This window comes from Pongo pygmaeus, chromosome 23 (assembly GCF_028885625.2).
Source record: "Pongo pygmaeus isolate AG05252 chromosome 23, NHGRI_mPonPyg2-v2.0_pri, whole genome shotgun sequence".
In the NCBI taxonomy this organism is placed as follows: domain Eukaryota; kingdom Metazoa; phylum Chordata; class Mammalia; order Primates; family Hominidae; genus Pongo; species Pongo pygmaeus.
The window spans coordinates 35,800,132-35,813,508 of record NC_085931.1 but is presented as its reverse complement, the minus strand read 5'-3'; the positions used below and the strand labels follow the sequence as shown (position 1 = coordinate 35,813,508).

Genomic DNA, 13,377 nt, shown 5'->3' with positions numbered 1-13,377 from the left:
TAGGATTATAGGTATGAACCATTGCACCCAGCCCCCATTTTTTTTTAACAGGTTTATTGAGATTCTCATATAAAATTCACCCTTTAAATGTACCATTTAGTGGATTTAGTACATTCACAATGTTGTGCAATTACCACTATTAGTTCCAGAACATTTCTTCACCCCCCAACCCCAAAATCCCTGTATCAATGAAGCAGCAACTTCACATTTCTCTCTCCCCCAAGTCCCTGTCAACGACTAGTCTTTCTGTCTCTATGGATTTGTCTATTCTGGACATTTCATATAAATGGAATCACACCATTTGTGGTCTTTTGTGTCTGGCTTCTTTCACTTAGCATAATGTTTTCAAGGTTCATCCACATTGTAGTTTGCATCAGAACATCATCCTTTTTTTGCCAAATAATATTCCATTGTATGGATATACCACATTTTGTTTATGCATTCATCATTTGATGGACATTTGGACTGTTTCTACTTTCTTGAGTATTATGAGTAATGCTATTATGAACATATATGTACAGGTATTTGTATGAACATATATTTTCAATTCTCTTAGGCATATATCTATGGATGAAATTGCTGGGTCATATGATAACTCTATGTTTATTACTATGAGAAACTGCCAGACTGTTTTTTAAAGTGGCCAAACCGGCTGGGCATGGTCACTCATGCCTGTAATCCCAGCACTTTGGGAGGCCAAGGTGGGTGGATCACCTGAGGTCAGGAGTTCGAGACCAGCATGGCCAGCATGGTGAAATCCCGTCTCTACTAAAAATACAAAAATTAGCCAGATGTGGTGGTGGGTGCCTGTAATCCCAGCTACTTGGGAGGCTGAGGCAGGAGAATTGCGAACCCAGGAGGCAGAGGTTGCAGTGAGCTGAGATTGTGCCGTTGTACTCCAGCCTGGGCGACAGGATGAGACTCCATCTCAAAATAATAATAAATAAATAAATAAATAAATAAATAAATAAATAAATAAATAAAGTGGCCAAACCATTTTACAATTCCACCAGCAATGTACGAAGCTTCCAATTTCTCCATATTCTTATCAGTCCATGATTTTCTATTGTTTTGATTCCAGCCATCCCAGTGTATATGAAGTGGTATCTCACTGTGGTTTTGATTTCCATTTTCCTAATGAGTAATGATGTAGAACAGCAGTCCTCAACTTTTTTGTCACCAGACACCAGTTTCCTGGAAGACAATTTTTCCATGGACAGGGAGTGGAGTTGGGGGGATGGTTTCTGGATGAAACTGTTCCACCTCAGATCATCAGGCATTAGATTCTCAGAAGGAGTACACAACCTAGACCCCTCACATGCACAATTCACAACAGGGTTCACGCTCCTATGAGAATCTAATGCCACTGCTGATATGACAGGAGGCGGGAGGTGGAGCTCAGGCTGTAATGCTCACTAGCCTACTGCTCACCTCCTGCTGTGCGGCAAGCTTCCTGTCTGTGGCACAGGGCTTGGGGACCCCGATGTAGAGCATCCTTTAACGTACTTATTGGCCATTTGCATATTGGCCATTTGCATATCTTCAATTCTATTGAGAAATGTCTATTCAAATCCCTCACCCACTTTAATCAGGTTGTCTTTTTTTTTCCTTTTTTTTTGAGACTGAGTCTCGCTCTGTCGCCCAGGCTGGAGTGCAGTGGTGTGATCTCGGCTCACTGCAAGCTCCGCCTCCCGGGTTCACGCCATTCTCCTGCCTCAGCCTCCCGAGTAGCTGGGACTACAGGCGCCCGCCACCATGCCCAGCTAATTTTTTGTATTTTTAGTAGAGACAGGGTTTCACTGTATTAGCCAGGATGGTCTCGATCTCCTGACCTCATGATCTGCCTGCCTCAGCCTCCCAAAGCCGTGAGCCACCGCACCTGGCCAGGTTGTCTTTTTATTGTTGAATTGTAAGAGTTGTTTATATATTTTGGTTACAAGTCCTTTATCACACATATGACTTGCAAATATTTTCTTCTAGTCTTTGGGTTCTTTTCACTTTCTTGATGGTGTTTTTTGAAGTACAAAAGTTTTTAATTTTGATGAAGTCTAATTTGCCTATTTTTTCTTTATGTTTTTGGTGTCACATCTAAAAAAAAATTCCCTAGCCCAAGGTGACAAAGATTTACTCTTGTTTAAAGTTTTACAGTTTTAGTTCTTACATTTAGGTCTATGATCCATTTTGAGTTAGTTTGTTGTATGTGGTGTGAGGTAAGGGTTCAACTTCAATCTTTTGCATATGCCTGTCCAGTAGTTCTTGCACCATGTGTTGAGAAGACTGTTTTTCCTCACTGAGTTGAATTGTCTTAGTACCTCTGTCAAAATCAATTGACCATCAATGTAAGGGCTTACTTATGGACTCTCAATTCTATTCCATTGATCTACATGTTGATCCTTACAGAAAAACCACTATTTTAAGTATCTTTGTAGTAGGTTTTGAAATCAGGTACTGTGAGTCCTGCAACATCTCCTTTTTTTTTTTTTTGAGACGGAGTCTCACTGTCACCCAGGCTGGAGTGCAGTGGTGCAATCTCAGCTCACTGCAAGCTCTGCCTCCCGGGTTCACGCCATTCTCCTGCCTCAGCCTCCCGAGTAGCTGGGACTACAGGCGCCTGCCACCGCACCCAGCTAATTTTTTGTATTTTTAGTAGAGATGGGGTTTCACCATGGTCTCGATCTCCTGACCTCGTGATCTGCCCGCCTCGGCCTCCCAAAGTGCTGGGATTACAGACGTGAGCCACTGTGCCCGGCCTGTTTATTTATTTTTTATTTTACTTTTTGAGATGGAGTCTCACTCTGTCGCCCAGGCTGGAGTGCAGTGGTGCAATCTTAGCTCACTGCAACCTCTGCCTCCCAGGTTCAAACGATTCTCCTGCCTCAGCCTCCCAAGTAACTGGTATTAGAGGCATACACCACCATACCCAGCTATTTTTTTTTAATTTTTTTATTTTTAGTAGAGACTGGGTTTCACCATGTTGGCCAGGCTGGTCTCGAACTCCTGACCTCAGGTGATCCACACACCTCAGGCTCCCAAAGTGATGGGATTATAGGCGTGATCCACCATGCCCAGCCTATTTATTTATTTATTTATTTTATTTTTTTGAGACAGAGTCTCACTCTGTCACCTAGGCTGGAGTGCAGTGGTGCAATCTCAGCTCACTGCAACCTCTGCCTCCCAGGGTCAAGCAATTCTCCTGCCTCAGCCTCCCAAGTAACTGGAATTAGAGGCATGCGCCACCATGCCTGGCTATTTTTGTTTAATTTTTTTTATTTTTTATTTTTAGTAGAGACTGGGTTTCACCTTGTTGGCCAGGCTGGTCTCAAACTCCTGACCTCAGGTGATCCACCCACCTCAGCCTCCCGAAGTTCTGGGATTACAGGCATGAGTCACTGCACCCAGCCAGTATTGTATTCTTCTAGATGCTATTGCAAATAAAATTGTTTTCCTAATTTCATTTTGGGATTGTTCATTTCAAGTGTATGGAAATACAAGAGACTTTTGTTTATTGATCTTGTATCCTGCGACCTTGATACACTTATCAGTTCTAATTTTTTTATTCCTTAAGATCTTCTATATGCAAAATCACATCATCTGTGAACAAAGATAGTTTTACTTTCTTTCCAATATGAATTACTTTTATTTCTTTTTCTTTCTTAATTGCCCTGGCTAGAACCTTTGGTGGCAAAAATAGACATACTTGTCCTGTTCCTGCTCTTAGGAAGGAAGAGTTCAGTTTTTCACCATTGAGTATGATGATATTTGTGAGGTTTCCATAAATGCCCTCTATCGTGTTTAGTTCCCTTCTATTCCTAGTTTGTTGAATGTTTTTATTATGAAAGGGTGTTGGATTTTGTTGTGTTTTTCTGTGTCAATTGATATGATTGTGTGGGTTTTTCCCTTTATTCTAGTAATGTGGTGAATTAAATTGATTGATTTTTGCATGTCAAACCATCCTTGCATTTTGGAGATAAGCCTTACTTGGTCATGGTGTATAAGCTTTTTTATATCTTGGTGAATTAGGTTTATTGGTATTTCATTGAGGATTTCTGCATTTGTATTCATGAAGGATATTGGTGTGTAGTTTTCTTGTTATGTCTTTGTCTGTTATTGGTATCTGGGTGCCAATGAGACACCCAGTCCTCATATGAGGTCTGGCTTTATTGAACGAGTTAAGAAGCATTCCTTCCTTTTCTACGTTTTTGAAGAGTTCATGAAGAATTGGCATTAATTCTTCTTTTTTTTTTTTTTTTGAGATGGAGTCTTGCTCTGTCTCCCAGGCTGGAGTACAGTGGTGCGATCTTGGCTCACTGCAAGCTCCACCTCCCGGGTTCACGCCATTCTCCTGCCTCAGCCTCCTGAGTAGCTGGGACTACAGGCGCCCGCCACCACACCCAACTAATTTTTTTTTTAATTTTTAGTAGAGACGGGGTTTCACCGTGTTCACCAGGATGGTCTCGATCTCCTGACCTTGTGATCCGCCCGCCTCGGCCTCCCAAAGTGCTGGGATTACAGGTGTGAGCCACCGTGCCCGGCCGGCATTAATTCTTCTTTAAATGTTTCATAGAACTCACCAGTGAAGCTGTCTGGGTTTGTTTTTTGTTTTTGTTTGTTTGTTCTCATTCATATCCATACAATCAGTGGTTAGCAAAGGCCTGTCTGGGTGTTGAGTATGGGGCACCATGGAATATAAGGACTTTTTTCTTTCACTAAGATCTTGATGTGTTCACCAGACAGGCCTTTGGAGCACCTGCCTGGAGCCACATTCTACAGAGTCACAAAGTGAGATTAAGTCCTCTGCCATGCAGTGGAAAGGAAATGCACCCTCAGCCCTGGGGCAGTAAAGACACACTCACCATCATCCAGAATGACCAGCAGTGGAGCCAGAAGATCACACATGCCCTGGACATAGCCGATCTCAATGTGCTGCCAGATGTAGCTAGAAGAGACACAAGGGGCCAATGATGGCAGCCACGGCCTGCCTCTCCAACCCACTCCACCTTCCACTCCTCCTGCTTCGGTCCCCAATCCCTCACCTGGACCCGTCCCTCAGCCTCCTGCCTGCATCCTCATCCCCGATCTCTCTCTTCAAACATCCTATGTGCAGCCACCAGGATGACCTCCCTAAAGGCCAACTCAGGAGGCCTCTTCAGGCTCAAAACTTGCACAAGCACACTGCTGCTGTCTGATGGGATGTTATCCATACTCCTTTACTGGGGGTACAAGGAATAATGGCCTCCTCCCAACTCATCTTCACAGCCTCAAACATCGCTTCCCACTGTCTTCCTCTCCAGCTACACTGATGTATTCACTTTGCACAAAAAAATCACAAATTTATGTTTCTGTATCTCTGCCCTACAGCTCCCTTTGTCAGGAATTGCAATCTGTGCCTTACTAATAACAGCTTATATTTATTGAGCACTTACTGTATACTCAACCCACTATTTTCTTTTTTCTTTTCTTTTCTTTTTTTTTTTTTTTTTGAGACGGAGTCTCACTGTTGCCCAGGCTGGAGTGCAGTGGTGTGATCTCTGCTCACTGCAGGCTCTGCCCCCTGGGTTCACGCCATTCTCCTGTCTCAGCCTCCCGAATAGCTGGGACTACAGGTGCCCACCACCTTGCCCAGCTAATTTTTTGTATTTTTAGTAGAGACGGGGTTTCACCGTGTTAGCCAGGATGGTCTCAATCTCCTGACCTCGTGATCCGCCTGCCTCGGCCTCCCAAAGTGCTGGGATTACAGGCTTGAGCCACTGCGCCCGGCCATTTTTTTTTTTTTTTTTGAGACAGTCTTGCTCTGTCGCCCAGGCTGGAGTGCAGTGACCTGATCTCTGCTCACTGCAAGCTCCGCCTCCTGGGTTCACACCATTCTCCGGCCTCAGCCTCCGGAGTAGCTGGGACTACAGGCACCCGCCACCACACCCGGCTAATTTTTTTGTATTTTTAATAGAGGCAGGGTTTCACCGTGTTAGCCAGGATGGTCTCGATCTCCTGACCTCATGATCCGCCCATCTCGGCTTCCCAAAGTGCTGGGATTACAGGCGTGAGCCACCGCGCCCGGCCTCTCAACCCACTATTTTCAAAATAGTCATGTGAAACATGGACTATCCCATTTCGCAGGCATGAGCCATTGCACCCAGCCTGAATGTACGGATTATCCCATTTCACAGATGAGGGGACTGAAGCATACACAGGTAAATAACATGTCCCAAATCATACACTTAATAATAAGTGGCAGAGGCAGTACTTGAACCTAGGAGGCCTTACTCAAGGATATATGATCTTAGCCTCTATGCCAAATGGTTTCTTTAGTTTTCTTTTTCCTTTTTTTTTTTTTTTTTTGAGACAGAGTTTTGCTCTTGTTGCCCATGCTGGAGTGCAATGGTGCAATCTTGGCTCACTGCAACCTCCACTTCCCCGATTCAAGCAATTCCCCTGCCTCAGCCTCCCAAGTAACTGGGATTACAGGTGTGTGCCACTATGACTGGCTAATTTTTATATTTTTAGTAGAGACAGGGTTTCGCCATGTTGGCCAGGCTGGTCTCGAACTCCTGACCTCAGGTGATCTGCCCGCCTCGACCTCCCATGAGCCGCCATGCCCGGCCTATGGTTTCTTTAGTTTCCTTAACTTTGTCAAAATCCATCTCAAAAGGTCACCGCCTCTGTGAAGTCTTCCATGATTTCTCCCTATGCCTTAACCAGGGAGAGGTCAGTTTATTTTTACTTCTTTCCAGCATTTTTTTCATTTTAATGTAACACTTATCAGACTATATCACAGTTTAAAACATTTAAAAAATATGTACATTCAGGCTGGGTGCGATGGCTCATGACTATAATCCTAGCACTTGGGAGGCCAAGGCAGGTGGATTGCCTGAGCTCAGGAGTTCAAGACCAGCCTGGGCAACATGGTGAAACCCCACCTCTACTACAATACAAAAAATTAGCCGGGCCTGGCAGCGTATGCCTATAGTCCCAGCTACTCGGGAGGCTGAGGTAGGAGAATTGCTGGAACCCAGGAGGTGGAGGTTGCAGTGAGCCGAGATCGCACCACTGTACTCCAGCCTGGGCAACGAGCGAGACTCCATCTCCATTAAAAAAAAAAAAAAAAAAGTACATTCATATTATGTTACACTATACAATATACAATCAATCAATTAGATATTACTAAATTGTTAGTAGTCATTAATTCTGGGTGAGTGGCACTGATGGGCAGAGATGAAGGGAGAAGTTTCTCTTTCTATCTTGTGAACTTCTAATTTATTTGATTTAGATTTTTGTTTTGTTTTGAGACAGGGTCTCATTCTGTTGCCCGGGCTGGAGTGCAGTTGTGTGATCACAGTTCATTGTTGCCTCAACCTCCCAGGTTCAAGCCATCCTGCTGCCTCAGCCTCCCAAAGTAGCTATGACTATAGGCGCATACAATCATGCCTGGCTAACTTATTAAAACTTTTGTAGAGATGGGGTCTTGTTATGTTGCCCAGACTAGGTCTCAAACTCTTGGCCTCAAGCGATCCTCCTGCCTTGGCCTCCCAAAGTGCTGAGATTAGAGTTGTCAGTGATTTAGATTTTTAACAAGCATGGCTTACTTTCATATTTTAAGAAATATCAATAATAATTTTTATTATTTTTATTACTTTTTAAGAGAGATGTGGTCTTACTTTGTCACCCAGGCTGGAGTACAATGGTGTAATCATAGCTCACTGCAACCCTCTAACCTCTGGGCTCGAGCTATCCTCCTGCCTCCACCTCCCAAGTATGCAGGACTACAAGTGCATGCCACTATGTCCAGCTAAATGTTGAGTTAAAAAAAATTATTTTGTAGTGATAGGGTCTCACTATGTTGCCAGGCCAGTCTCTACTTTTTTGAAGTCTGTGAAGAACTCAAGTGGCCTCAAGTGATCCTCCCACGTCAGCTTCCCAAAGTGCTGGGATTACAGGAATAATATCTTTTTAGTGAACAGTAATAACCAGTCTTAGATCTTGGCTTAAAGAAAACCAGAAAAAGGACAGATTCTACAGCCAGAGACATGGCTATGAGTTCCCGCTCAGCCACTGCCGGATGCCCACTCAGCAATGAGGCTCTTCCTGGAGCCTCCACATCGTCACCTATGAAAGGGGTTAATACCTCGTTGGGTTGAGGAATAAGTGAGTGATGATAGTACAGGCCTCAGGACAGTGGCTGGTATACAGTAAGTGCTTAATAAATATTCTATATTATTGTTGTTAAATTGTCACTGTGGGCTAAGTAAGATTCCAGGTGAGTATGATGCCAGCTTCAGAAGCTGAAATAACTTCTAGGCCGGCCCCCTACATCCCCCATCTCACCCACCTGCCATCCCCATCCCCTAGATCCCCTCGCTGCCCCCAGCCACCTGCACATGATGTTACGCAGCTTCTCCAAGTTGGCGGGCGTGAAGTACCAGTAGTTGCGGTCGCACCTCTGCACATCCTTCTCGATGCGGTGCAGGTTCACCGTGTACAGGTCCAGCAGCTCTGGCTATAGGCCATCGGGGCAGGGGGTAGGGGGAAGAAATGAAAAATTACATCTAAGTCCCCACTGGGAGGCAGCAATCCTATCTCCTCCTCCTAACCCTCTCCTGTTGTCACTGAAAATACATCTCCCACCTGGACCAGCCAGGTGTTTGATTCTGTTTGTTTGTTTTCTGGGAGGGTGTCTTTAATTTGCAGGATGAAAATTCTCCCTCAGAGAGTTACAACTATAGCTGGAAATGAACCTCTCTCTGCTGAAAACTGGTCAAGCAGAATGAAGAACTGAACAGAGGTCAAATTCTGGTAACGTACTGGCCTGGCTGCTTGAACAATTACCTTAATTTCAAAATGGCTCAATGATATGGCAAGAAAATAAGAAATATTTAAGGACCAAAAACTAACCCAGAAAGGTGAGAAAACACCAAAGCTGGCCTTTGCCTTAAGGAAAGCTGCCAAAATGGGAAAATTTCAACTTAGATTTAATTGTTTTACGCTCCCCTACTCAAGTTGAAGATCTAATAAGAGACCTTCCTACAGGAAGGTAGGGCCCTAAAGAGTCACACCCTCAGAAAGGGGAAAACTAGAAAAACCCACTAACATGTTGGGATCTCAAAACAATTGCCTGTCCACAGTGACAGCAATATTTTTCATCCACAGTTCACCTCATGAATGTTGTCACTCTGGGTCTGAGTGAAACAGTTATAATACCTGACTGATTGTACCTTGAACATAGTTATTAAATTAAATGTAAATGTTATCTCCCTGGATAATTAAGAGCCACAAATAAGGTTTGTAACTCACGCAGTTGATAACCCAAACTCCCATTACCTGGGTGGTCTGAAAGACCAGAGAATGTAGTTGTCATCTCATATTTGTTATTTCCCTGGTACTAGAAAGAAGCAGAAGAAAACCCCTCTCTTGAGGAATCTACCTTCCACCTGGGTCTTAAACAGTACAGCAGATAATATCCCAAGAAATACGAGCTCATGTTCAAAAATCACAAAACACTCAGAGAAAGAAGGTGCCAGGAGTGATGGTCGGCATAAATACAAGACAACAGAATCGGAGCCATCAGGGCCTCAGCTGTTAGAAGTATCAGAAACAGATCATAAAATAAGTATGTTTACTGTATTTAAAGAAATAAGGCTGGCGCCATGGCTCATGCCTGTAATCCCAGCACTTTGGGAGGCCGAGGTGGGCGGATCACTTGAGGTCAAGAGTTTGAGATCAGCCTGACCAACATGGAGAAAATCCATCTCTACTAAAAATACAGAATTAGCCGGGCATGGGTCCGTACTTGTAATCCCAGCTACTCGGGAGGCTGAGGCAGGAGAATCGCTTGAACCCGGGAGGCAGAGGTTGCGGTGAGTCGAGATCATGCCATTGCCCTCCAGCCTGGGCAACAAGAGCGAAACTCTATCTCAAAAATAAATAAATAAATAAATAAATAAATGAAGAAGAGGTTAACAGTAAGAACAAAAGCTGGAGTGCACTGGTTCATGCCTGTCATCCCAACACTCTGGGAGGTCACAGCGGGTAGATCACTTGAGGCCAGTTCAAGACCGGCCTGAGCAACATGGCAAAACCCCGTCTCTATAAAAAATATAAAAAATTAGCCAGGCATGGTGGTACATCTCTGTAGTCCCAGCTACTCGTGGGGCTGAGGTGGGAGGAAGGATCGCTTGAGCCCAGAAGGTGAAGGCTGCAGTGATTGTGCCACTGCCCTCCAAACGACACACAGAAGGAGACTATCTCAAAAAAAAAAAAAAAAAAAAAGAGCAAGAGACTATAAAATAATCAAGTAAGTCATTTTATAGCATATTTGAAGAAAGGCCAAATAAAATGTTAAAAAAACATATTAAACACTAGAGACAGGTGACAGAAAATAAAACATTCTGGAAGAGAGATTTACTCAATTGAAAGGAGATCTGAAGAAACGATCCAGAATTCAGCACAGAAGGACAAAGAAATGATAAAAAAGAGAAGCAAGCTAGGCGCGGTGGCTCACGCCTGTAATCCCAGCACTTTGGGAGGCCAAGGCGGGCAGATCACGAGGTCAGCAGATTGAGACCATCCTGGCTAACCCGGTGAAACCCTATCTCTACTAAAAATACAAAAAATTAGCCGGGCGTGGTGGCGAGTGCCTGTAGTCCCTGCTACTTGGGAGGCTGAGGCAAGAGAATGGCATGAATTCGGGGGGCGGAGGTTGCAGTGAGCCGAGATCGCGCCACTGCACTCCAGCCTAGGTGACAGAGTGAGACTCTGTCTCAATTAAAACAAAAAAAAGAAAAGAAAAGCAAAAAATGTGGAAGCCACTGAGGTATGTGCTTCATGTAAATAAGAGAGTAGACTAAGAAAGAGGAAAACATGAGTGACACAAAAGGAACCTCAAGATCAGGACGAGGAAGATCGTGAATACTAATGACACACCAGGTGCAGTGGAGTGGAGGGCGTCAGTAGGCTTTTGGGGAGAAGTCCTTGGACACACAGAATAAATGAAAAACATGGTATGTCTGAATGTTTGAAAAGAGATTTAGGAAAGTGGCAAAGACTTCTGGGGGTGAACTGACTTTAAATATGCAGCAAACTAAGAAAAGGAAAACAGGAAAATGAAAACACATCTAGGAAAAACAAATTTTTTTACAGGAAAGACAAAAATTAGGACAGTTTACTACCTGGCTTACATATTACTCTGTTAATGCAAGCACTGACATTTACAGTAGATGCACAAAATATTATAACACTGTACAGGTTTTTTTTTTTTTGAGACGGAGTCTTGCTCTGTCGCCCAGGCTGGAATGCAGTGGTGCGATCTCGGCTCACTGCAAGCTCCACCTCCCGGGTTCACGCCATTCTCCTGCCTCAGCCTCCGGAGTAGCTGGTACTACAGGTGCCTGCCACCACGCCCGGTTAATTTTTTGTATTTTTAGTAGAGACAGGGTTTCACCATGTTAGCCAGGATGGTCTCGATCTTCTGACTTTGTGATCCACCTGCCTCGGCCTCCCAAAGTGCTGGGATTACAGGCGTGAGCCACAGTGCCCGGCCCCCTTTTTTAAATACTATATTATCTTCTCTCCCAAATGGGTTTCTACAGTGAATCCTCCATGATGGAAAAAATGCAACGAACCAGAGGTCTGACTCCGGGGTCATTCTGGATAACAGGCTTGTAGTACATCCCACCCTCCTGCAGCTGGAAAGAAGGAAATGGAACGGAGGGTCCTGGTGACTTACAGAGTAGGTGACACCGCTGGAAGACACAGGGGACACCTCGTTGGCAGAAGTAGTCACAGCCAGAGAAGCCAGGGCAGGGAAGAGACTTTCCATCTCAGGCTCCTCCGAGAGGTTGTCCTCGCTGTCCGCCTGGTCACGTTTCTCTGTCTCGCTGCTCCTCCAGCCCTCTATCACAACATCATCCTTTTCAGGCAGGGCCACATCCAGGCTGCCCGTGATGGACATGAACTCATCCATGCTCTCGTTGGCCAGGAGGTCGCTCTCCAGGCTGTCCTGCACGGCCAGCTCCTCCCGGGGAGCTTCATCCTGAGATGTGGTGGCCTCGCTGCTCTGCCTGTCATCCACGCTGCCATCCCTAGGTCGCAGCACCGGGGGGGTATTCCGCTGGGCGTCCAAGACACTGTCTTCTGTGCTCAGACTGGGCTCTGAGTGCTCTGAGAGGCCCGAGGAGAAGTTATGGGAGGAAGGATGACCCGAGTCTGGGGAACAAGTGCCGTTCACTATGTTCCCATTGGGGATCTTGGGCTGTTTCTCCTCCAGTCTGCCTTCAGCCTCCACCTGCTCCACCTCATCCACAGACTCAAACACCTGAGGACAAGGTGCACAAAAACAGATGGACCCACATGTCCACTGCAGCATTACTTACATCAGCAACCTAAACATCCAACAACAAGTGATCGGCTTAAATATGGATCAAGCGTGCAGTGGAATACCATACAGTCAGTGAAAAGAACGAGGCAAAACAAGGTGTAATATACGCTCCCATTTGTGACAAATAAGAAAGTGATCTAGGCTGGGCATGGTGGCTCACGCCTGCAATCCCAGAACTTTGGGAGGCCGAGGCAGGTGGACTGCCTGAACCCAAGAGTTCGACACCAGCCTGGGCAATACGGTGAAACCTGGTCTCTGCAAAAAATACAAAAAATTAGCCTGGTATGGTGGCGCACACATGTGGTCTCAGCTACCTGGGGGGCTGGGGTGGGAGAATCACCCGAGCCTGGGGAGTCAAGGCTTCAGTGAGCTGTGACCATCATGCCACTGCACTCCAGCCTGGGTGATGGGAGTGAGACTGTCTCAAACAACAATAAAAAAGTGATCTATGTGCTTGTGCACGCATAAAATAATCCACGAAGAAACAAGAAAGTACTGCAGTTGACTCTGTTTGGTTTGGTTTTTTGAGATGGAGTTTCTCTTGTCGCCCAGGCTGGAGTGCAGTGGCAAAATCTTGGCTCACTGCAACCTCCGCCTCCCAGGATCAAGTGATTCTCCTGCCTCAGCCTCCCGAGTAGCTGGGATTATAGGCACCCACCACCAGGCCTGGCTGATTTTTGTATTTTTAGTAGAGATGGGGTTTCACCATGTTGGCCAAGCTGGTCTCGAACTCCTGACCTCAGGTGATCTGCCCACCTCGGCCTCCCGGAGTGCTGTGATTACAGGTGTGTGAACCACTGTGCCCCGCCTGCAGTTGACTCTGAGAAGCGGGTACTAGGGAATCAAAACAAGGGGAGACAATAACTTTTCATCATATAGACTTTTACCATGTGTACATAATTTTATTTTTATGTATTTATTTATTTATTTAAGATGGAGTCTCGCTCTGTTGCCCAGGCTGGAGTGAAGTGGCATGATCTTGGCTCACCGCAACCTCCGCCTCTCAGGTT

General features: G+C 45.2%; 1 protein-coding gene and 1 non-coding gene across 4 annotated transcripts in view; one reads left to right on the top strand and one right to left on the bottom strand.

The window, feature by feature from the left end:
* The window catches only part of SGSM1 (small G protein signaling modulator 1), a 119,609-nt gene that overhangs the window by 16,470 nt on the left and 89,762 nt on the right, over positions 1–13,377 (bottom strand). For all 3 annotated transcript variants that reach the window (XM_054469769.2, XM_054469775.2, XM_063662920.1), the window contains 3 exons: positions 11,717–12,304; positions 8,367–8,491; positions 4,854–4,936 (listed from right to left, as the gene is read on the bottom strand). In XM_054469769.2, the coding sequence (XP_054325744.2) occupies positions 4,854–4,936; positions 8,367–8,491; positions 11,717–12,304 (796 nt within the window). The remainder of the gene's footprint in view (positions 1–4,853; positions 4,937–8,366; positions 8,492–11,716; positions 12,305–13,377) is intronic.
* LOC129023760 (small nucleolar RNA SNORD56) lies at positions 9,111–9,178 on the top strand. The gene has a single exon (XR_008496907.1). It is a non-coding gene; the product is annotated as a small nucleolar RNA SNORD56 (small nucleolar RNA).